The 25175-nt window shown below is 49.5% G+C and overlaps 1 protein-coding gene across 8 annotated transcripts in view; it reads left to right on the top strand.

Annotated features, from left to right (window-relative positions):
• The window catches only part of rtkna (rhotekin a), a 132216-nt gene that overhangs the window by 30318 nt on the left and 76723 nt on the right, over window positions 1-25175 (top strand). For all 8 annotated transcript variants that reach the window (XM_059650923.1, XM_059650916.1, XM_059650915.1 and 5 more), the window contains 3 exons: window positions 10639-10692; window positions 10905-11022; window positions 15831-16055. In XM_059650923.1, the coding sequence (XP_059506906.1) occupies window positions 10639-10692; window positions 10905-11022; window positions 15831-16055 (397 nt within the window). The remainder of the gene's footprint in view (window positions 1-10638; window positions 10693-10904; window positions 11023-15830; window positions 16056-25175) is intronic.

Here is a 25175-nt window from a genome sequence, read left to right as displayed (position 1 = left end):
AAGTATCTGGAATTAACGTGAATCCATTGTCAATTGTCCATTGTCCATTGTCCATTGTTGATTGTCGGGAAAAACCCATCTGGTTCATTAACGTCCTGTAGGGAAGAAAACTGGCATCCTTACCTGGTCTGGCCTACATGCAACTCTCAACCCACAGCAATGTGGATGACTCATAATAGCCCTCTGGGCAATTAGGCATGGGCATTAAATGCTGCCGAGATAGCAACGCCCTCATCCCAAAAATGAATAAACAAAAAAAAACCCACTTAGCCTGCACATCTTTGGACTGTGGGAGGAAACTGGAGCACCCGAAGGTAACCCACACAGACACAGGGAGAATGTGCAAACTACGCAGACAGTCACCTGAGGCTGGAATTGAACCCAGGTCCCTGGCGTTGTGAGGCAGCTGTGCCAACCACTGAGCCACCGCACCACCCGTATTAGAACAAAGAACAAAGAAAATTACAGCACAGGAACAGGCCCTTCGGCCCTCCAAGCCTGCGCCGATCAAGATCCTCTGTCTAACCTGTCATCTGTTTTCTAAGGGTCTATGTCCATTTGCTCCCTGCCCATCCATGTACCTGTCCAAATATATCTTAAAAGACCCTAACGTGTCTGCGTCTACCACCTCCGCTGGCAACACGTTCCAGGCGCCCACCACCCTCTGCGTAAAGAACTTGCCACACATATCTCCCTTAAACTTTCCTCCTCTCACTTTGAACTCATGACCCCTAGTAATTGAGTTCCCCACTCTGGAAAAAAGCTTCTTGCACCCTGTCTATACCCCTCATGATTTTGTAGACCTCCGTCAGGTCCCCCCTCAATCTCCGTCTTTCTACTGTAAATAATCTTAATCTATTCAACCTCTCTTCATAGCTAGCACCCTCCATACCAGGCAACATCCTGGTGAACCTCCTCTGCACCCTCTCCAAAGCGTCCACATCCTTTTGCTAATGTGGTGACCAGAACGGTACACAGGACTCTAAATGTGGCCTGACGTCAGTGGTGGGAAAGATACTGGAATCAATTATAAAAGATGAAATTACGACTCATTTGGATAGCAATAATAGAATAGGTCAGAGTCAGCATGGATTTATGAAGGGGAAATCGTGCTTGACTAATCTTCTGGAATTTTTTGAGGATGTATCGATGAAGATGGTTAAGGGAGAGGCAGTGGACGTAGTGTACCTGGACTTTCAGAAAGCCTTTGACAAAGTCCCGCATAGGAGATTGGTGAACAAAATTAGGGCACATGGTATTGGGGGAAAAATACTGAGTTGGATTGAAAATTGTCTGGCTGACAGGAAGCAAAGAGTAATGATAAACGGATCCCTTTCGGAATGGCAGGCAGTGACCAGTTGGGTACCGCAAGGTTCGGTGCTGGGACTGCAGCTGTTTACAATATATATTAATGATATAGATGAAGGCATTAAAAGTAATATTAGCAAATTTGCTGATGACACAAAGCTGGGTGGCAGTGTGAAATGTGAGGAGGATGTTATGAGAATACAGGGTGACTTGGACAGGCTAGGTGAGCGGATGGATGCAAGGCAGATGCAGTTTAATGTGGATAAAAGTGTGGTTATACACTTTGGTGGCAAGAACAGGAAGGCAGATTACTATCTAAATGGAGTCAAGTTAGGTAAAGGGGAAGTACAACCCAGAAAATCTGGGTGTTCTTGTACATCAGTCAGTGAAAGCAAGCATGCAGGTATAACAGGCAGTGAAGAAAGCTAATGGCATGCTGGCCTTCATAACAAGAGGAATTGAGTAGAGGAGCAAAGAGGTCCTTCTGTAGTTGTATAGGGCCCTGGTGAGACCACACCTGGAGTACTGTGTGCAGGACAGTGCTATTGAGGGAATGCAGTGTAGGTTCACGAGGTCAATTCACCGAATGGCGGGAGTATCATATGTTGAAAGATTGGAGCGACTGGGCTTGTATACACTTGAGTTTAGAAGGATGAGAGGGGATCTGATTGAGGCGTATAAGATTATTAAGTGATTGGACAATCTGGAGGCAGGAAACATGTTTCCGCTGATGGGTGAGTCCAGAACCAGAGGACACAGTTTAAAAATAAGGGACAGGCCATTTAGAACAGAGTTGAGGAAAAACTTCTCACCCGGAGAGTGGTGGATATATGGAATGCTCTGCCCCAGGGAGTGGAGGCCAAGTGTCTTGATACTTTCAAGAAAGAGATGGATCGAGCTCTTAAAGATAGTGGAATCAAGGGTTATGAGGATAAGGCAGGAACAGGATACTGATTGTGGATAATAAACCATGATCATAATGAATAGTGGTGCTGGCTCGAAGGGCCAAATGACCTACTCCAGCACCTATTGTCTGTTGTCTGTTGTCTATTGTCATGGAGCTGCTCAGGACAAACCGCAACGCAAACCACTACATCTTTCTCCAAACCTCCACTGCAAAGGCACATTCCGGAACTCTGGACCTGTGGACTTGTCTTTTAATATACCCAACACATCCCCCCGTCCTTATGCTGACTTGACCGAGAGTAATCAAACGTATATCCCCTAACCCCAACAATCCGTCATGTCTCTCTCCTCAGTGAATACCAATGCAAAGCACTCAAAGAATCTCGCTCATTTTCTCTGACTTCTTGCATGATTTCCCTCCTTTGTTCTGGAGTGGGCCAACCCTTTCTCTAGTTACTCTTTTGCTCCTTATGTATGGAAAGTGTGCAGAGGACATATACCATGATATTGCCGGTATGGAGGGAAGGTCTAATGAGGAAAGGCTGTGGGACTTGAGGCTGTTTTCATTTGAGAGAAGAAGGTCAAGTGGTGACTTAATAGAGACATATAAGATGATCAGAGGATCAGATGGTGTGGGCAGTGCGAGCCATTTTCCTCGGATGAAGATGGCTAGCACGAGGGGACATATCGTTAAATTGAGGGTTGATAGATATAGGACAGATGTCAGAGTAGGTTCTTTACTCAGAGAGTAGTAAGGGCGTGGAATACCCTGCCTGCAACAGTAGTAGACTCACCAACTTTAAGGGCATTTAAATGGTCATTGGATAAACATATGGATGATAATGGAATAGTGTAGGTTAGATGGGCTTCAGTTTGGCTTCACATGTCGACACAACATCGAGGGCCGAAGGGCCTGTACTTCACTCTAATGTTCTATATTCTATGAAGAAAAAACTTTGGGATTTTACTTCATCCTGTTTGCTAAAGATATTTCATGACACCTTTTAGCTCTTAATTCCTCGTTTCAGATTGGTCCTACTTTCCTGATATTCTTCCAAAGCTTTGTCTGTTTTCGGTCGCTTCGACCTTATGGATGCTTCCTTTTTCCTCTTTACTTGTCTCACAATTTCACCTGTCATGCATGGTTCCCTAATTGTGCCCTTTCTATCCCGAATTTCACAGGGACATGTCTGTCCTGCACTCTCATCAACCTCTCTTTGAAAGCCTCCCTCATATCAAATGTGGATTTAGCCTCAAACAGCTGCTCCCAATCCACATTCCCCAGCTCCTGCCAAATTTTGCTATAGTTGGCCTTCCCACAATTCAGTACTTTTCATTCTCGTCTTTGTCCATCAGTATTCTAAAAGGTTTGTTTTCAGACGTTTCGTCACCTTTTTTTTAAATTTGAAAAAATATACTTTATTCATAAGATGTACAAAAAAAAACATATTTATACACCTACCCAGTCATGCAAGCCACTCTGGGTTACCCAGGGGGTACGTACACCAACTAAAGGAAAACAAAACAACAAAGAAAAAAACAAAGCAAAGAAAATACCCCGGCAGTCGTCACCCCGCACAGTCCCCGTTGGCCCCCTGACCAGTTGGGGAAGGCGCCAACTGGACCCAGTTACCAGAAAGGGCCCTTTTTTCCTATTCTGGACGAGGGGGTTCATACGGTGGTCTTTCCCCACCGCGCCTTGGCAGCGGCTGCCCCAAGCTTTAGCGCGTCCCTCAGCACGTAGTCCTGGACCTTGGAGTGCGCCAGTCTGCAACACTCGGTCAGGGTCAGTTTTTTCAGCTGGCAGACCAGCAAGTTGCGGGCAGACCAAAGAGCGTCTTTCACCGCGTTGATGGTCCTCCAGGCGCAGTTGATGTTGGTCTCGGTGTGCGTCCCGGGAAACAGGCCGTATAGCATGGAGTCCCGCGTCACGGAGCTGCTCGGGACGAACCTCGACAAATACCACTGCATCACCCTCCAGACCTCCTGAGCATAGGCACACTCCAGAAGGAGGTGATCGACAGTCTCGTCCCCCCTGCAGCCGCCTCGAGGGCAGCGTGCGGTGGTGCAGAGATTCCGGGCATGCATAACAGATATCACTGGCAGAGCCCCTCTCACCGCCAGCCAAGCAATGTCCTTGTGCTTGTTTGAAAGTTCTGGCGATGAGGCATTCTGCCAAACGACTTTGGCAGTCTACGTGGGGAACCACACGACGGGATCCACCCTCTCCTTTTCCCGAAGGGTCTCGAGGATACTATGTGCTGACCACTGCCTGACGGCCTTGTGGTCAAAGGTGTTTCCCTTCAAAAATTTCTCCACGAAGGACAGGTGGTACGGGACGGTCCAACTACTTGGAGTGTTCCATGGCAACGAGGCCAGGCCCATCCTTTGCAACACCGAGGACAGGTAGAACCTCAGTAAGTAGTGACACTTGGTGTTTGCATACTGAGGATCTACGCACAGCTTGATGCAGCCGCACACAAAGGTAGCCATCAGGGTGAGGGTGGCGTTCGGTACGCCCTTCCCCCCATTTTCCAGGTCTTTGTACATGGTGTCCCTGCGGACCCGGTCCATCCTCGACCCCCAAATGAAGTGGAAGATGGCCCGGGTGACCGCAGCGGCACAGGTCCAGGGAATAGGCCAGGCCTGCGCCACATACAACAGTACTGAAAGCCCCTCGCACCTGACAACCAGGTTCTTACCCGTGATGGAGAGGGACCGGAGCGTCCACCTGCCCAGCTTCTGCTTCAGTTTGGTGATATGCTCCTCCCAAGTCTTAGTGCACGCCCCAGCTCCACCGAACCAGACACTCAGCACCTTCAGGTAGTCTGTCCTGACGGTGAAGGGGATAAAGGAGCGGTCGTCCCAGTTCCCAAAGAACATGGCCTCGCTCTTACCCCTATTGACTTTGGCACCCGAGGCCAGTTCAAACTGGCCGCAGATGTCCAACAGCCTACTCACCGGTGCAGAAGACGGCGATGTCGTCCGTGTACAGGGAGGTCTTGACCTGAAGGACTCCACTGCCTGGGACAGTCATGCCCTTCAGGCTCACGTCCTTCCTGATGGATGCGGCGAAGGGCTCCACACAGCACACGAGCAAGGCAGGAGAGAGCGGGCAGCCCTGCCTGACTCCAGAGCTGACGGGAAAACTGTCCGATTCCCACCCGTTGATTGAGACTGCGCTAACAATGTTGGTGTAGAGCAGCCGGATCCAATTGCAGATGCCCTCCCCGAACCCCAATTTGGAGAGGACGTCCCTCATGTAAGCATGAGAGACCCTGTCGAAGGCCTTCTCCTGGTCCAGGCTGACGAAGCAGGTGTCCACCCACCTGTCCTGCACGTAGGCAATCGTATCCCTGATGAGCGCGAGGCTCTCAGCGATCCTCCTGCCCGACACAGCACAGGTTTGGTCAGGGTGAATCACCGACTCCAGGACAGACCTGACCCGGTTGGCAATGACCTTGGCCAGGATTTTGTAGTCCACGTTCAATAGTGAAATGGGATGCCAATTCTTAATTTCTTCCCTCTCCCCCTTCCTCTTGTAAATGAGGGTGATGATGCCCTTCCTCATGGACTTGCACATTTCCCCTGCCCGAAGCGCACTATCGTACACCTCCAGCAGGTCCTGGCCGACCAGGTCGGACAGAGCGGAATACAGCTCGACCAGTAAGTCGTCGCTCCCGGGAGTCTTATTCCTCTCCAAGGACTTGAGGGCTCTGGTCACCTCGTCCAGGGATATCGGCCGGTCCAGCCACTCCCTCGTACCGTCGTCTAAGACTTCCGTGATAGACGACAGGAACGACTCGGAGGCCGTGCTGTCCGTGGGCTTCATGTCGTACAGCCCGGCATAGAAGGATCTGCTGATCCTCAAAATGTCGGGCCGAGACGACGTCACCGAGCTGTCGTCCTCCTTCAGCCGGCTAAGCACAGAGCTCTCTTTGTGCACCTTCTGAAAGGAGAAACGCGAGCATGTCTCGTCCTGCTCCACGGAGCGGACCCTGGACCGGATTATCCTGGAGGCCTCCGCGGTGAAGAGCGAGGCTTGCTGGCCCCTCACCTCGCGGAGGTCCTCCGTGACATCGACCCCCATCAACTGCAGAAGGAGCAGGTTCTGCACCCTTTTCTGGAGTCGCAACAGCTTTCCCCACCTCTCGCCTTCTGAACACCCTTGAGGACAAAGAACCTCTTGATGTTCTTCTTCACCGTCACCCACCAGTCGCCCGGAGACTCAATGAGGGGTTTCACGGTTCTCCAACCGGCGTACTCCCTCTTAAGCTCCCCGACGTTCCCTGGGGTCAACAGAGTCGTGTTGAGCTTCCACATCCCCTTGCCGGCCGACTGGTCGTCCTGTAAGTGATAGTCGGCCAGCAGGAGACAGTGGTCAGAGAAGAACACCGGCTCGATGCCGGTGGACCGACTGAGAACGCCCGTGACACAAACAGGAAGTCTATCCTTGAGCGAATAGACCCGTCTGGCCGCGACCAGGTGTACCTCCGCTGCGCTCTGTCTGCAGGGCTGCTGAAGATGTCGAGCAGCTTGGCGTCCTTCACCGTGCCCATCAGGAATCTGGGCGTGATGTCCAGTTGACTCCCCCCACCTGCTGTCCCCATGCCGGATCTTCCATCTGCATCGATGATGCAGTTGAAGTCTCCACCTAGGATGGCCGGCCTGGACGTAGCCAGCAGGGGTGGAAGCCGCTGCAGGACGGCCAACCGCTCACTCCGTACTGCTGGGGTGTACACGTTGATCAGCCTCAGGGGAGCGTTCCTGTAGGTGACGTCAGCCACTAGGAGGCGCCCCCCCAACCCCCCCCCCCCCCCCGAACTTGAGAGATGGTGAAGTTGCGCCCCCGCAGCAGAATAGCCAGGCCCGAGAGCGACAGTCGTTACCCCCCGACCAGATCGAAGGCCCACAGGTCCAGGCGCCGGACCATTTCCCGTACCTGCTGAGGTGCGGTATCTCGCACTCCTGCAGAAACAGGAGGTCCGCCTTGACGATGGTCAGGTAGGCCAACGTGGACAGACATCTTGCGGTGGACTTGACGCTGCGCACATTAATGCTCGCAACTTGTACCCCCATTGTGGTCAGTGACCGCAGTACCCTCCCCAAGTCCAAGGTCCAGCCCCTCCATCTGTCCCTTCATGCCCATTGCCCGGGCTAACTGCTGGACGCTCTCCGGGCTCAGGAAACCATCCGTGCTGCCTTCCGGGTGTCATCCCCCCCCGTCGGGGGTAACGGAGGCAGGAGAGTCCGGCTCTGGGTCAGGCTGGGGACGCGCTGTTTCCTCCTTCCCACCTGGAAGTTCTGGGGGACCCTCCAGGGCCCCAGCGGCACGTGACTGGGTGTCGGAGGGAGCCTTAGGACGCCTCCCGTCACCTGGAAGCGGGGTGCTGCTTTCCTTCTCCCTTGAGATCTTTAGCTTCTGCTTTGGGCGGGCCCTCTCTGAATCTCCCTCGTCAGAGGAGCTCTTATAGCCCCCCTGTAGCTGCCTCATCTCGCCTGATGGTTGCGGTTCCTGGGCCCGCTGACTTGCCTTCCTCCTCGCTTTCTGGACCGTCGTCCACTCCCCTGGGTCGCCTGTCGCTGCCTCCATCGACTCCGGGTTGTGAGGGGGGAGCAGAGCCTGGAGGGGCGCTTTGCTGGCCTCGGGCCCATCCTGCGGGGCTGGGCCCTCCTGCACGACCTGGCCCTCCTGCACATTAGTGGGGTCCTTGCAGGGCCCTGGTGCCTTCCTCTCCTCCAGGGGGACTGGCCCCGCATTGCCCCTGCCAGCGACCTGGGCGTAGGTGGGCCCCCGCCGCGGGCATGCCCTATAGAGGTGGCCCGCTTCCCCGCAAAGGTTGCAGCTTTTCTCTTGTGGGCAATCCTTTCCGAGGTGTCCCTCCTCCCTGCAGATGGTGGCTTTGCAGTCAGCCGCCACGTGACCTGACCTACCACAGGCATGGCAGACTTTCGGTTGCCCTGCGTAGGTCAGGTAGCCCTTGCTCCCGCCGATCGCGAAGCTGGACGGTGGGTGTACAATGTTCCCATCCGTGCCCATCCTCAGCGTCACCTTGACCTGCCTCTTACTGGTCCAGATGCCAAAGGGGTCCATGATGTTGGTTAGGTCACCTTCCACCTTCACGTACCTTCCAAGGAAGGTCAGGACATCAACTGCTGGCACATGCGGGTTGTACATGTGTACAGTCACCATACGGCTCCTCTGCGCTGGCATCACGAACAGCAGGATAGCGGTCAATACAGAGAGGGGACCCTCACCTCCTTTCTCCTTGAAAACCTCCAGGAAGCGCTCGCAAAGCTTGGCACTCCTGTAGGTTGCATCGTAGAAACCTCCTCCAGGGAGGTCCTGCAGGCAGTAAATGTCCGCAGCAGCGAACCCACAACAGTCCAACAGGACCCTCTTCACGAAGAGGGTGCAGTCCACAGGTGCACCTTCATCCACCTTCTTGACGGAAACACGGATGGTGTTCCAGACCCCCTGACCTGGGGCACGAGCACTTGTCGCAGCCATCGTTGCAGGTTGGCTGCTCCCCTGAACCAGCATTAGGCCGAAGCCAGCATTAAGATCCACCGGTTGCAAGGGTGCTCCGCCAACCCGAAGTCTTCCTTCCACCTCCAACACAGCGCTCTCCTCCTCTCGGTCCACAAAAGAGTGGGTCTTTATTTTGTTCCAGATGTAAGCTGGTTCACTGAGCTGGAAGGTTTGTTCCCAGATGTTTTGTCACCATGCTAGGTAACATCATCAGTGAGCCTCCAATGAAGCGCTGGTGTTATGTCCCGCTTTCTATTTATCTGTTTAGGTTTTCTTGGGTTGGTGATGTCATTTCCTGTGTTGGTGATGTCATTTCCTGTTCTTTTTCTCAGAGGATGGTAGATTGGCTCCAAATCAATGTGTTTGTTGATGGAGTTCCGGTTGGAATGCCATGCTTCTAGGAATTCTCGTGCGTGTCTCTGGCTTGTCCTAGGATGTATGTGTTGTCCCAGTCAAAGTGGTGTCCTTCCTCATCTGTATGTAAGGATACTAGTGGTAGTTGGTCATGTCATTTTGTGACTAGTTGATGTCATTTCCTGCATTGGTGATGTTGTTTCCTGTTCTTTTTCTCAGAGGATGGTAAAACCCTCTGAGAAAAAGAACAGGAAATGACATCACCAATGCAGGAAATGACATCACCAACCCAAGGAAACCTAAACAGATAAATAGAAAGCGGGACATAACACCAGCGCTTCGTCGGAGGCTCACTGATGATGTTACCTAGAATGGTGATGAAATGCCTGAAAACTAACCTTCCAGCTCAGCAAGCAAACTCACATCCAGATATGAGTTGCTGTTAGTGAAGTGGATGCATTGTTTGGGCTCCTCGTGGGAACACGAGGTGGTGCCGATTCAGTCATCAATGTAACGGAGGAGTAGATGGGGGGAAGGGCCAGTGTAGCTTTGGAAGAGGGATTGTTCCATGTACTCTACAAAGAGGAAGGCAGAGCTTGGGCCCATGCAGGTACCCATGGCCACCCACTTTGTCTGTAGGAAGTGAGAGGAATTGAAGGAGATGTTGTTGAGGATGAGGACGAGTTTGGATAAGCAGATGAGTGTGTCACTGGAGGGGGACTGGCCAGGGCTGCAGGACAGGAAGAAGCAGGGGGTTTCAACTCCACCCCCCCCCCCCCCCCCAACTCCACGGACGACGTCCATCCTGGGCCTCCAGCGTTGCCACTATGATGCCACATGAAAGATGTAGGAACAGCATCTCATCTTTCGCTTGGGAACCCTGCAGCCCAATGGTATCAATGTGGACTTCATAAGGAAAATCTCCCCTCCCCTGACCACATGCTGAAACCAGCCCAGCTAGCCCCCGCCACCCTAACCATTCCTCCCAACTCAAACCCCACCCCCATCTCCTACCCACTAACTTCATCCTGCCCCCTTGATCTGTCCGTCCTCCCTAGACCAACCTATCCCCTCCCCAACCCCCCACCTACATTCATCTTTACTGGCTCTAACCCTGCCTCTTTGACCTGCCTATCTCCTCTCACCCTATCTTCTCCTCTAGCCATCTTCCTCCTCTCTCTCTATTTATATCAGAATCCCCTTCTCCTCCTCCATTTCTGAAGAAGGGTCCTGACCCAAAACGTCAAGCCTTCCTGCTCCTGAGATGCTGCTTGGCCTGCTGTGTTCATCCAGCTTCACACTGAGTTATCCCAGATTCTCCAGCATCTGCAGTTCCTACTATGTCTCTATTTTATCTACTTGCTGCTTAATTTTTTTTTGATTCGTTGTGGTATTTTAGCTTTTAGACTGTGAAATTGAAAAGTACCTTTTCCCCTCTGCACTGAATTTTCATCCTGCTCCACAACCCTGCAACTGCGCACCATCACTTGGGATTTGATCTCTCCTTACTGACTGTAATTTGATATGATTATTCGTAGATCTTCGTATTCCCCTAATGTGGAAAGATACTGACTACTTCAAAAACAAAGGAGGTGAGAATTACCATGTTTATTTATGAACAGACTTTAATTGTGATGTCTCATTTTGTGGACTGGGAGGACTGTGATGGAGTTTGGAAGATGGTGCTGCTGTGGATACAGAGGACAGTAGAGTGGGGTTTGCCAGAACATAGTGCCGGGGGTGTGAGTTGTTCTGGGTTTGTGGATGCTATTTCCAAAACTGACTCCCTTTGTGTCCTCCACAGATTTCCATCGATATGCTGTGTTTGCATTAATAAAGATAGGCTGTGAAATCTATGACACGGAGATGGTGATGGTTGATCGCACCATGACAGATATTTCTTTTGAAAGTTCCTTTGTGTTGTAAGTAGCAAACTGAAATTCTCATCAAAAACAATCAAAGGAATGCTCAATGTTTCTGAATGATATGGTATTTTTAGAAGATTCATTCATGGGACGTGGATGTTGTTGGCTGGTCAACATTTATTGCCCATCTCTAGTCACTAATAAAAGTTTAAGAATGTAAGTTTGCTCGCTGAGCTGGAAGGTTAGTTTTCAGACATTTCATCACCATACTAGGTAACATAATCAGTGAGCCTCTGGTGAAGCGCTGGTGTTATGTCCCGCTTTCTATTTATGTTTAGGTTTCCTTGGGTTGGTGATGTCATTTCCTGTGTTGATGTCATTTACTGTTCTTTTTCTGAGGGGATGGTAGATTGATTTGGAGCCAATGTGTTTGTTGATGGAGTTCCGGTTGGAACGCCATGCTTCTAGGAATTCTCGTGCGTGTCTCTGGCTTGTCCTAGGATGGATGTGTTGTCCCAATCAAAGTGGTGTCCTTCCTCATCTGTATGTAAGGATACCAGTGATAGTGGGTCATGTCGTTTTGTGGCTAGTTGATGTTCATGTATCCTGATGGCTAGCTTTCTGCCTGTTTGTCCAATGTAGTGTTTGTCACAGTTCTTGCAAGGTATTTTGTAGATGGCATTTGTTTTGCTTGTTGTCTGTATAAGGAACAGAGATATGGATCCTGTAAGTGAAGGCAGTTTTAGTATGGAAGGGCAAAATGTGTCAGCAAAGGTTTGGAGGGCCGAAGGGCCTGTTACTTGTGCTTTCTTCTTTTCCCCCTTGAGAAGGTGGGGGTGAGATGCTTTCTTGAATCTCAGCAGTCGTCCTGAAGTGGGTTGACTACAGTCCGCTCAGGGAGGGAATTCCAGGATTTTGACCAGTGGCAATGAAGGAACGGTGATATGTTTCCGAATCAGGATGGTGAGTGACTTTGAGAAGAACTTGCAGGGGCCGGTGTTCCCATGTATCTGCTGCCCTTGTCCTTCGAGATGAAAGTGGTCGTGGGTTTGGAAGGTAACAAAGTGTGTAGCTGGATGAACACAGCAGGCCCAGCAGCATCTCAGGAGCACAGAAGCTGACCTTGACCCTTCATCAGAGAGGAAGCTGCTGCCTGAGGATCTTTGGTGAATCTCTTCAGTGCATCTTGTAGATCGTACACACTGCTGCGACTGAACGTCGGTGGTAGAGGGAGTGGAATCGTTAGGTGCTTGTCTTTTACCCCCTCAGATTGAATTAGTGGGGGGCCTTTTTCTGTGCTGTAGACGTCTATGACTGAGGCTCACCCCCATCTTTTCAAGGCTACCAGGGATAAGCAATAAATGCTGGCCCAGTAACTTTTTAAAATGGCCTTTCCCAATGCAGTGTGATGCCATTTTGATGATTAAAAAAAGTGCACTGGTCATTTTTCAGAATCCAGTGAGCCAAGCAGTGGGCTGTGTTCGAAGTTATGAAGTATATTGTGTTGATTTGCTGTGATACTTGGAGAGACTAACTGGAACAACTAAAACCTATTTTGAAAAACGCAATTGGCTGATTCAGTATTAAATTTAACCAAAGCAAATGAAGCCTGACCAGGGTAAGCAACAGCCTAGTGATATTATCACAAGACTTCCGAGACCTAGTAATGTACTCTGGATCTGGGTTCAATTCCCATTCCATTGCATTTGAATTCAAACAATAACCTGGAACAAAGAGTCTAATGGTGGCCATGAAACCATGGGGAGGTGATGGTTTAGTGGTATTATCATTGGATTGTTAATCCAGAGACCCAGATAATGTTCTGGGGACCCAGGTTTGAATCCTGCCATGGCAGTTGGTAGAATTTGAATTCAATAAATACCTGTAATTAAGAATCTAATGACTCTAATGTTGATTGTCCAGAAAAACCCATCTGGTTCATTAACGTGGTGCTTTTCGCTATTTATATGTTTATATAAATGATTTGGGTGTAAATGTAGGGTGTATGGTTAGTACATTTGTAGATGGCAACAAAATTGTGGTAGACAGCGAAGAAGGTTACTTCAGAGTACAACAGGATCTTGATCTGATCGGCTGATGGGCCAAGGAGTGACAGATGACATTTAATTTGAGATAGAACATAGATCATTACAGCACGGTACAGGCCCTTCGGCCCTCAATGTTGTGCCGACCTGTCATACCGTCCATCTAACCTACACTATTCCATGTACGTCCATATGCTTATCCAATGACGACTTAAATGTACCTAAAGTTGGCGAATCTACTACCATTGCACGCAAAGCGTTCCATTCCCTTACTACTCTCTGAGTAAAGAAACCACCTCTAACATCTGTCCTATATCTTTCACCCCTCAATTTAAAGCTATGCCCCCTCGTGCTCGCCGTCACCATCCTAGGAAAAAGGCTCTCCCTATCCACCCTATCTAACCCTCTGATTATTTTATATGTTTCAATTAAGTCACCTCTCAACCTTCTTCTCTCTAATGAAAACAGCCTCAAGTCCCTCAGCCTTTCCTTGAAAGATCTTCCCTCCATACCAGGCAACATCCTAGTAAATGTTTTATGTTCTATGTTCTAAATCTCCTCTGCACCCTTTCCAAAGCTTCCACATCCTTCTTATAATGTGGTGACCAGAACTGTATACAATACTCCAAGTGCGGCTGCACCAGAGTTTTGTGTAGCTTCACCATAACCTCTTAGTTCTGGAACTCGATCCATAGAACATAGAACAGTACAGCACAGAACAGCCCCTTCAGCCCACGATGTTGTGCCGACCATTGATCCTCGTGTATGCACCCTCAAATTTCTGTGACCATATGCATGTCCAGCAGTCTCTTAAATGACCCCAATGACCTTGCTTCCACAACTGCTGCTGGTAACGCATTCCATGCTCTCACAACTCTGTGTAAAGAACCCGCCTCTGACATCCCCTCTATACTTTTCTCCAACCAGCTTAAAACTATGACCCCTCGTGTTAGCCATTTCTGCCCTGGGAAATAGTCTCTGGCTATCAACTCTATCTATGCCTCTCATTATCTTGTATACCTCAATTAGGTCCCCTCTCCTCCACCTTTTCTCCAATGAAAAAAGTCTGAGCTCAGTCAACCTCTTTTCATAAGATAAGCCCTCCAGTCCAGACAGCATCCTGGTAAACCTCCTCTGAACCCTCTCCAAAGCATCCACATCTTTCCTATAATAGGGCGACCAGAACTGGACGCAGTATTCCAAGTGCGGTCTAACCAAAGTTTTATAGAGCTACAACAAGATCTCACGACTCTTAAACTCAATCCCCCTGTTAATGAAAGCCAAAACACCATATGCTTTCTTAACAACCCTGTCCACTTGGGTGGCCATTTTAAGGGACCTATGTATCTGCACACCAAGATCCCTCTGTTCCTCCACACTGCCAAGAATCCTATCCTTAATCCTGTACTCAGCTTTAAAATTCGACCTTCCAAAATGCATCACCTCGCATTTATCCAGGTTGAACTCCATCTGCCACCTCTCAGCCCATCTCGGCATCCTGTCAATGTCCCGCTGCAGCCTACAACAGCCCTCTATACTGTCAACGACACCTCCAACCTTCGTGTCATCTACAAACTTGCTGACCCATCCGTCAATCCCCTCATCCAAGTCATTAATAAAAATTACAAACAGTAAAATAGAGATCCCTCTATTAATAAAAGCTATCATGAGGGGACATAGTTTTAAACTGAAAGGAGGTAGATATTGGGGAGGTGTCAGAGGTAGGTTCTTTACACAGAGAGTGGCCGGAAGTGGAATGCATTGCCAGAGAGGGTAGTGGTGTCAGCCTCATTAGGGGCATTTAAGTGGCTATTAGATAGGCATATGGATGATAGTATAAGGTAGGGGTGGAGGATAGATAGACCTTGGGCAATAGGATTTGGGGAAAAGTTCGGCACAACATCATGGGCCGAAGGGCTTGTTCTGTGCTGTACTGTTCTATATTCTGTGTTGTCTGTTCTAACTTGGATAAAATGTGATGTGCTGCATTTTGGAAAGGCAAATCGGGGCCAGATTTACACAATTACTAGTAGGGCCCTGGGTCGCTGAACAAAGAAACATTGGGATGCAGGTTCATAGTTCCTTGAAATTGAAGTTACAGCCAGGTAGAATAATGAAGAAAGCGTTTGGCACACTTGCCTTCACTGGTCCTAACATTGGATATAGGAGTTGGGGACGTCGTGTTGCAGCTGTACAGGACATTGGTGAGGCCACTTTCCCAGGGCAGAAATGACTATTAGGAGGGGGCATAATTTTAAGGTAATCGGAGGAAGGTATGGGGGAGATGCCAGAAGTAGGTTCTTTACAGAGAGAGTGGTGGGCCCGTGGAATGTGCTGCTGACAGCGGTAGTGGAGTCACATACATTAGAGACTTTTAAGCGACTCTTGGATAGGCACATGGAGGATAGTAAAATGTAGGGCACGCAGGGTAGTTTGATCTTAGTAGGATAATAGGTCAGCACAACATCATGGGCCGAAGGGCCTGTAGTGTGCTGTACTATTCTATGTTCTAAACATGGGCTGGTTGGGCCGAACAACTGTGCTGGGCAATGTAGCTGTGGAGTATAACACAGATACTTCACTGTTATAGGTACTATGTGAATGGAATTTGTTGTTGACTTAACTGGCTCTCTCCCTCAAACAGTCTCTCCCTCTTTCTCGCCCTCTTTCTCTGCCTCCCTCTCTCTGTTGGCTTCTTACCTTATGTCCATGCCCATGTCTTTGTATGATTCTCCTTCAGTCTAATTTTCTGTCTGTGACTCTCTCCTTCTGCAAAAGAAAACTTTTTCCATTTTCTAAGAAGGTTACTTTCTATTGTAGCTCCAGTGTTGGGCCTGACTTTGAGATGAAGTTGGAGATTTACAGCTGTTGTGTAGAAGAGGATTTCTCGATGGCCAGTGCACCAAAGAAGCTTGCCAGCAAGCTCAGCACTTCCCTTGGACGCTCAACAGGGAGGAAGATTCGAGCCAGCCTTGACAGCACTGGAGAAAGTGTAATGGCCAATGGTGGGAGCAGCCCCGTCATTCTGCCAGCGACAGCTGTGGAGTAGGTTATTCAGAGAATTGTAGAGTGTTACACCAGAAAATGAGCAGCACAGTCCATCAAGTGCGACACCAGCACTCCCCAACCACATTTCAGCTCGTTTTCGAGTGTGTTTGGTGATGAGTAACAGCATAGAACATAGAACATAGAACAGTACAGCACAGAACAGGCCCTTCAGCCCACGATGTTGTGCCGACCATTGATCCTCGTGTATGCACCCTCAAATTTCTGTGACCATATGCATGTCCAGCAGTCTCTTAAATGACCCCAATGACCTTGCTTCCACAACTGCTGCTGGTAACGCATTCCATGCTCTCACAACTCTGTGTAAAGAACCCGCCTCTGACATCCCCTCTATACTTTTCTCCAACCAGCTTAAAACTATGACCCCTCGTGTTAGCCATTTCTGCCCTGGGAAATAGTCTCTGGCTATCAACTCTATCTATGCCTCTCATTATCTTGTATACCTCAATTAGGTCCCCTCTCCTCCTCCTTTTCTCCAATGAAAAAAGTCCGAGCTCAGTCAGCCTCTCTTCATAAGATAAGCCCTCCAGTCCAGACAGCGTCCTAGTAGACCTCCTCTGAACCCTCTCCAAAGCATCCACATCTTTCCTATAATAGGGTGACCAGAACTGGACGCAGTATTCCAAGTGCGGTCTAACCAAAGTTTTATAGAGCTGCAACTCAGTGATTTTCAATTCCTTGAAGGAACAAAATAGGTCCCATTCCCCTGCCTTGAGTCCAGAAGATGAAAGAAAAGAAGTAGGCCATTCAGCCCATTGAATTTGCTCAGTCATTCAATGAAATCATGGTTGATCTGATAATCCTCAACTACACTTTCCTGCCATTTCCCCATAACTTTTGATTCACTTATTGATTAAAAATCTGTCTCAGAATTTACAAACTCAGCCTCAACAGCCCTCTGCGTTCAACAATTTCACATATTCACTGACCTCTGAGAGAAGAAATCCCTGAGCTGTCTTAAAGTGGTGACCCCTTATTCTATGATGATGCCCTCTGATCCCAGAATCTCCCACCAGCGGAAACAACTTCTGCACATCTCCCCTGTCAAGTCCTTTCAGAATCTTATATTTCAATAATATTAGTTCTCATTCTTCCACATTCCAAGAAGTACAGTCCCAATCTACTCAACCTGTCCTCATAAGACAATCCCTGCACATAAGCTATCAGATTAGTGAACATTGTCTGGACTGTTTCAGTATATAACGAGTATACCTTCCCGTAGATAGGGAGACAGAATCGTTCACAATATTCCAGCTGTGGTATGACTAGTAGAAACTCCTGATGTTAATACTCTATTCTCTTTGAAATAAAGAGTTAAAAAGGTTAGTTTTAAAGCCCTAGAAATAGTTCAAAGGAGATTTACTAGAATGATACCAATAATGAAGGATTTTAGCTACAAGGGGATGACCTTATTGAGGTACTCACAATTATGAACAATTGTGACAGAGTAAGGGAGGATATTGTGTTTTAACAAGTTAAGATTTGGAATGTGCTGCCTGAGAGAGTGGTGGAAAATAGAACATTAGAACATAGAACATAGAACATTACAGCACAGTACAGGCCCTTCGGCCCTCGATGTTGTGCCAACCTGTCATACCAATCTGAAGCCCATCTAACCTACACTATTCCATGTGCGTCCATGTGGAGGCGGATTCCACATGAGATTTTAAAACAGAGCTGGATTTATATTTGAAAGTGATGAATTTGGAGGACAACGGAGATGGAGCTGCAGCATGGGACTACTGGCTAGATCTTTTAGGAGCCGGTACAGACACGATGGGTCAAATAGCCTCCTTCTGCACCGGAAAATTCTGTGATTCTCTGATTCTTTTCAAGATGCAAGTTGAACTTTCTCTGATGATTTCATCACCACCAATGTAAGGCCCGCCAGCCTATAATTTCCTGGATAATCTGTTGCTCAGTAATCTCCTCCCTTGCCTCACACAGGATCCTATGATAGGTCCCATCAGGCCCGAGGAACTTATATTACCTTAATGCTTTCAAGACACCCAACACCTCCACATTGTTAATATTGAAATGCCCTGGAATATCAACATGCCTCTCTCTAATCTTATCATCACCCATGCTCCTCTCCTTGGTGATGCAAAATTACTCATTAAGGATCATACCTATTTCCTCTGGTTTCATGCACATATTTACAGACAATAGAACAGCACAGCACAGTACAGGCACTTCAGCCCACGATGCTGTGCAAAACTTTTACCTTCAGCCTAAGGTCTATCTAACCTCCATTCCAACATAATACTACCATGCATATACCTATCTAATAGCCGCTGAATGCCCCTAATGAGGCCGACTCCACTACCCTCTCCGGCAATGCATTCCACGCCCCGACCGCTCTCTAGTAAAGAACCTACCTCTGACGTCTCCCTGATATCTACCTCCACTCACTTTAAAACTATGTCTCCTCATAATAGCCACCTCCACCCGAGAAAAAAGTCTCTGGCTTTCCACTCTACCTATACCTCTGATCATTTTCTACACCTCTATCAAGTCACCTCTCATCTTTTGCCGTTCTAAAGAGAAAATCTCTAGCTCTCTCAACTTTTCCTCGTAAATCCTTCCCTCCATTCCAGGCAACATCCTGGTAAATCTTCTCTGCACCTTTTCCAATACTTCCATATCTTTCCTGTAAAGAGGTGACCAGAACTGGACACAATACTCCAGATGTGGCCGAACCAGGGTTTTGTAGAGCTGGAGCACAACTTCACAGCTCTTGAACTCAATCCCTCTATTAATGAAAGCTAACACACCATACGCCTTCTTAACAACTCTATCCACCTGGGTGGCAGCTTTCAGGGAACTGTGAACATGAATCACAAGATCCCTCTGCTCCTCCACACTGCCAAGAATCTTTCCATTAACCCTGTATTCTGCTTTCAAGTTTGTCCTTCCAAAATGAATCACCTCACAGTTTTCAGGGTTAAACTCCATCTGCTATCCAGCTCTGCATCCTATCAATGTCCCTTTGTCACCTAGAACAGCCCTCCGCACTGCCCACAATGTGACTCACTTCGTATCATCCACAAACTTACTCATCTATCCTTCCACTCCTTCATCCAAATCATTTACAAAAATCACAAATAGAAGAGGACCCAGAACAGATCCTTGTGGAGCACCATGTTGAACATTTTCTGTCCACTACCACCCTTTGTCTTCTAAGGGACATCCAATTCTGAATCCAATCGGCCATATTTCCCCCTCTCCCATGCCTCCTTACCTTCTGCATGAGCCTACCATGGGAACCTTATCAAATTCTCTCCTTTATCCTTGAGTGGACCTGCCCAATTACTCTCTTGCTCCTGATGTACGTATAATGCTTTTAGATTGATGGGGAGGTGATGGCCTGGTGGTATTATCACTGTTCTGTTAATCAGAGACCCAGCTAATATTCTGGGGATCTGGATTTGAATCCTACCATGGCAGTTGGTGGAATCTAAATTCAATAAAATATGTGGAATTAAGAGTCCAATGATGACCATGAATCCATTGTCAATCCATTTAAATGGTCATTGGATAAACATATGGATAATAATGGGATAGTGTAGGTGAGATGGGCTTCAGATTGGTTTCACAGGTTGGCACCACATCGAGGGCCAAAGGGCCTGTACTGCTCTGTAATGTTCTATGGTCTATGTTCTAATTGTTGGAAAACCCATCTGGTTCACTAATGTAATAAAATGTGAGGCTGGATGAACACAGCAGGCCAAGCAGCATCTCAGGAGCACAAAAGCTGACGTTTCGGGCCTAGACCCTTCATCAGAGAGGGGGATGGGGGGAGGGAACTGGAATAAATAGGGAGAGAGGGGGAGGCGGACCGAAGATGGAGAGCAAAGAAGATAGGTGGAGAGGGTGTAGGTGGGGAGGTAGGGAGGGGATAGGTCAGTCCAGGGAAGACGGACAGGTCAAGGAGGTGGGATGAGGTTAGTAGGTAGCTGGGGGTGCGGCTGGGGGTGGGAGGAAGGGATGGGTGAGAGGAAGAACCGGTTAGGGAGGCAGAGACAGGTTGGACTGGTTTTGGGATGCAGTGGGTGGGGGGGAAGAGCTGGGCTGGTTGTGTGGTGCAGTGGGGGGAGGGGATGAACTGGGCTGGTTTAGGGATGCAGTGGGGGAAGGGGAGATTTTGAAACTGGTGAAGTCCACATTGATACCATATGGCTGCAGGGTTCCCAGGCGGAATATGAGTTGCTGTTCCTGCAACCTTCGGGTGGCATCATTGTGGCAGTGCAGGAGGCCCATGATGGACATGTCATCAAGAGAATGGGAGGGGGAGTGGAAATGGTTTGCGACTGGGAGGTGCAGTTGTTTGTTGCGAACTGAGCGGAGGTGTTCTGCAAAGCGGTCCCCAAGCCTCCGCTTGGTTTCCCCAATGTAGAGAAAGCCGCACCGGGTATAGTGGATGCAGTATACCACATTGGCAGATGTGCAGGTGAACCTCTGCTTAATGTGGAATGTCATCTTGGGGCCTGGGATGGGGGTGAGGGAGGAGGTGTGGGGACAAGTGTAGCATTTCCTGCGGTTGCAGGGGAAGGTGCCGGGTGTGGTGGGGTTGGAGGGCAGTGTGGAGCGAACAAGGGAGTCACGGAGAGAGTGGTCTCTCCGGAAAGCAGACAGGGGTGGGGATGGAAAAATGTCTTGGGTGGTGGGGTCGGATTGTAAATGGCGGAAGTGTCGGAGGATAATGCGTTGTATCCGGAGGTTGGTAGGGTGGTGTGTGAGAACGAGGGGGATCCTCTTGGGGCGGTTGTGGCGGGGGCGGGGTGTGAGGGATGTGTCGCGGGAAATGCGGGAGACGCGGTCAAGGGCGTTCTCAATCACCGTGGGGGGGAAGTTGCGGTCCTTAAAGAACTTGGACATCTGGGATGTGCGGGAGTGGAATGTCTTATCGTGGGAGCAGATGCGGCGGAGGCGGAGGAATTGGGAATAGGGGATGGAGTTTTTGCAGGAGGGTGGGTGGGAGGAGGTGTATTATAGGTAGCTGTGGGAGTCGGTGGGCTTGAAATGGACATCAGTTACAAGCTGGTTGCCTGAGATGGAGACTGAGAGGTCCAGGAAGGTGAGGGATGTGCTGGAGATGGCCCAGGTGAACTGAAGGTTGGGGTGGAAGGTGTTGGTGAAGTGGATGAACTGTTCGAGCTCCTCTGGGGAGCAAGAGGCGGCGCCGATACAGTCATCAATGTACCGGAGGAAGAGGTGGGGTTTGGGGCCTGTGTAGGTGCGGAAGATGGACTGTTCCACGTAACCTACAAAGAGGCAGGCATAGCTGGGGCCCATGCGGGTGCCCATGGCCACCCCCTTAGTCTGTAGGAAGTGGGAGGAGTCAAAAGAGAAGTTGTTGAGTGTGAGGACGAGTTCCGCTAGGCGGATGAGAGTGTCGGTGGAGGGGGCCTGGTCGGGCCTGCGGGACAGGAAGAAGCGGAGGGCCTTGAGGCCATCTCCATGCGGAATGCAGGTGTACAGGGACTGGACGTCCATGGTGAATATGAGGTGTTGGGGGCCAGGGAATTGGAAGTCCTGGAGGAGGTGGAGGGCGTGGGTGGTGTCACGGACATAGGTGGGGAGTTCCTGGACCAAAGGGGAGAAAATGGAGTCCAGATAGGTGGAGATGAGTTCGGTGGGGCAGGAGCAGGCTGAGACGATGGGTCGACCAGGGCAGGCAGGTTTGTGGATTTTGGGAAGGAGAGGTCCTTCCGGGAAGGAAACTGCCATCCTTACCAGATCTGGCCTACATGTGACTCCAGACCCAAAGCAATGTGGTTGGCTCTGAACTGCCCTCTGGGCAATTAGAGATGGGCAATAAATGCTGCCTGGCCAGTGACACCCTCATCCTGTGAATGAATTTTTACAAATCTGACTTGCCGAGGACACATCATGGTTCTTTTTAGCGCTGCTAATTCCTTGTTTAAGTTTTTTTCTGCTCCCTTTATACTCCTCAAGGACCTTGTCTGATTTCAGTTTCCAAAACCTTACACATGCTTCCTTTTCCTTTCTGACTAAACTTTTAATAGCTCTTGTCATCCAGGCTTCCTGAATCTTGCCATAATAGAGAATAGCTAACTAGCATAAGAAAAAGAGTTAGGGAGAAGGGCACATTTCAGGCTGGATCAGTACAGGAATCACAACCCTGTACAATATAGATTCATGACAAATCAGTAAAGTCACTGTAATTTTGCCAACTTTGAGAGTTTCAAAAATAGATGAGAAGGCAAGTGGTAAGGATAACGCGAAGATTGTAAGAGAGATAGACAGTTTAAGTGAGTAGGCAATGGACTATAATGTAGGAAAATGTGAGGTTCTGCACTTTAACACAAAGAATAGAGGTGCTGAACATTATCTAACTGGAAAAGTGAATAAAATGCAAAAAGCTGCACCACAGAGGAATCTGGGTGTCCTCATCGATGAATCTCGAAAAGCTGGTATCCAAGTCAGAGGGAAAAAGAGAAGGGAAATGGAATGTTGGTCTTTATTTCAAAGAGAATAGAGTATAAATATCGGGAGTTTCTACTAGTCATACCACAGCTGGAATATTGTGAACGATTCCGTCTCCCTATCTACGGGAAGGTATACTCGTTATATACTGAAACAGTCTAGACAATGTTCACTAATCTGATAGTTTATGTGCAGGGATTGTCTTATGAGGACAGGTTGAGTAGATTGGGACTGTACTTCTTGGAATGTGGAAGAATGAGAACTAATATTATTGAAATATAAGATTCAGAAAGGACTTGACGGGGGGGATGTGCAGAAGTTGTTTCCCCTGGTGGAAGAGTCTGGGACCAGAGGGCATCATCATAGAATAAGGTGTCACCACTTTAAGACAGCTCAGGGATTTCTTCTCTTAGAGGTCAGTGAATATGTGAAATCGTTGAACGCAGAGGGCTGTTGAGGCTGAGTTTGTAAATGCTGAGACAGACAGATTTTTAATCAGTAAGGGATTATTAATTACCCTACCTCCTTTGACTCTGCGCACAAATTCCCTCCACTGTCCGTGATTGGCCCTACCCTCTCTCTGTCCATCCTCTTGTTCCTCACATAAGTATAGAACACCTTGGCATTTTCCTACATCCTACCCAGCAAGGCTTTATCATAGCCCCTTCTAGCTCTCCTAAGTCCATTCTTTGTGGGCTTCAGATTGGTATGACAGGTCAGCACAACATCGAGGGCCGAAGGGCCTGTACTGTGCTGTAATGTTCTATGTTCTATTATGTACCTTCCTGGCTATCTTGTAGACCTCTACATCCCTGTCCGATCCTTGCTTCATCAACATTAAGTTAGCTTCCTTCTTCCTCTTGACTCGATGTTCCACATGTCTTGTCATCCTCAGTTCCTTCACCTTACCATCCTTTCCTTGCCTCAGTGGGACAAATCTATCCAGTCCTTGTAGTAACTGCTCCCGAAACAACCTCCACATTTCTGTCATGCATTTTTCTGAGAACATTTGATCCCAGTTTATGCTCTATGGTTCCTGCCTAACAGCATTGTAATTCCCACTCCCCCAATTAAATACTTTCCCGTACCATCTGCTCCTGTCCCACTCCTTGGCGACAGTAAAGGTCAGGGAGTTGTGATCACTTTCACTGAAATGCTCTTCCACCGAGAGATCTGACACCTGGCCTGGTTCGTTGCCAAACACCAAATCCGATATGGCCTCCCCTCTAGTCGGCCTGTCTACATACTGAGTCAGAAATCCTTCCTGATCACACCTGACAAAAGTTTCCCCATCCAAAGTGCCTTCCAGTCTGCACAGGAACCTGGCTCCAGATCGCAGTAGGCTTCACCTTGAGGATCGTGACTTTGGCTGATCTTTTCAGATAGCCAAGCCAGGCCAAAGATGCCACACTGGGCCAGGAGGATGCCAGGCCGGGAGGCTGCATGGGGAAGTCACTGTGCCAGGAGGACGCTGCACCAGGAGGTCAACACATCAGGAGGCCGCTGTGTCAGGCCAGGAAGTCACCAAACCAGGCGGTCACAACACCAGGGATACATTGTGCCACACCAGGTCGTCACTGTGCCAGGCCAGGAGATCACCACATGAGGAGGACACTGTGCCACACCAGGAGGTCACCACACCAGGAGGACGCTGCACCAAGAGGTCACTGTGCCACGCCAGGAGGTCACAACACCAGGGGGACATTGTGCCACACCAGGAGGTCACCGTGCCAGGAGGATGCTGCACCAGGAGGCCGCTGTGCCAGGCCAGGAGATCACCACACGAGGAGGACGCTGTCCCAGGTGGTCGCTGTACCAGGTGAAGAGGTCACCACACCAGGGAGATATTGTGCCACACCAGGAGGTCACCATGCCAGAAGGATGCTACACCAGGAGGTCGCTCTGCCAGGCCAGGAGGTCGCCACACCAGGAGGACATTGTGCCACACCAGGAGGTCACCATGCCAGGAGGATGCTACACCAGGAGGTCGCTCTGCCAGGCCAGGAGGTCGCCACACCAGGAGGACATTGTGCCACACCAGGAGGTCACTGTGCCAGGAGGATGCTGCACCAGAAGGTCGCTGTACCAGGCCAGGAGGACACCACGCCAGGAGGTCGCTGTACCACACCTGGAAGTCACCACACCTGGAAGTCACCATGCCAGGAGGTCGCTGTGCCACACCTGGAAGTCACCACACCTGGACGTCACCATGCCAGGAGGTCGCTGTGCCACACCTGGAAGTCGCCACACCAGGAGGTCGCTGTGCCACACCTGGAAGTCACCATGCCAGGAGGTCGCTGTGCCACACCTGGAAGTCGCCACACCTGGACGTCACCATGCCAGGAGGTCGCTGTGCCACACCTGGAAGTCACCACACCTGGACGTCACCATGCCAGGAGGTCGCTGTGCCACACCTGGAAGTCGCCACACCTGGAAGTCACCATGCCAGGAGGTCGCTGTGCCACACCTGGAAGTCGCCACACCTGGACGTCACCATGCCAGGAGGTCGCTGTGCCACACCTGGAAGTCACCACACCTGGAAGTCACCATGCCAGGAGGTCGCTGTGCCACACCTGGAAGTCATCATGCCAGGAGGTCGCTGTGCCACACCTGGAAGTCACCATACCTGGAAGTCACCATGCCAGGAGG

Source organism: Stegostoma tigrinum, chromosome 1, assembly GCF_030684315.1.
Source record: "Stegostoma tigrinum isolate sSteTig4 chromosome 1, sSteTig4.hap1, whole genome shotgun sequence".
NCBI classification, from domain to species: Eukaryota; Metazoa; Chordata; class Chondrichthyes; order Orectolobiformes; family Stegostomatidae; genus Stegostoma; species Stegostoma tigrinum.
This window is presented reverse-complemented; position numbering and strand designations above follow the sequence as displayed.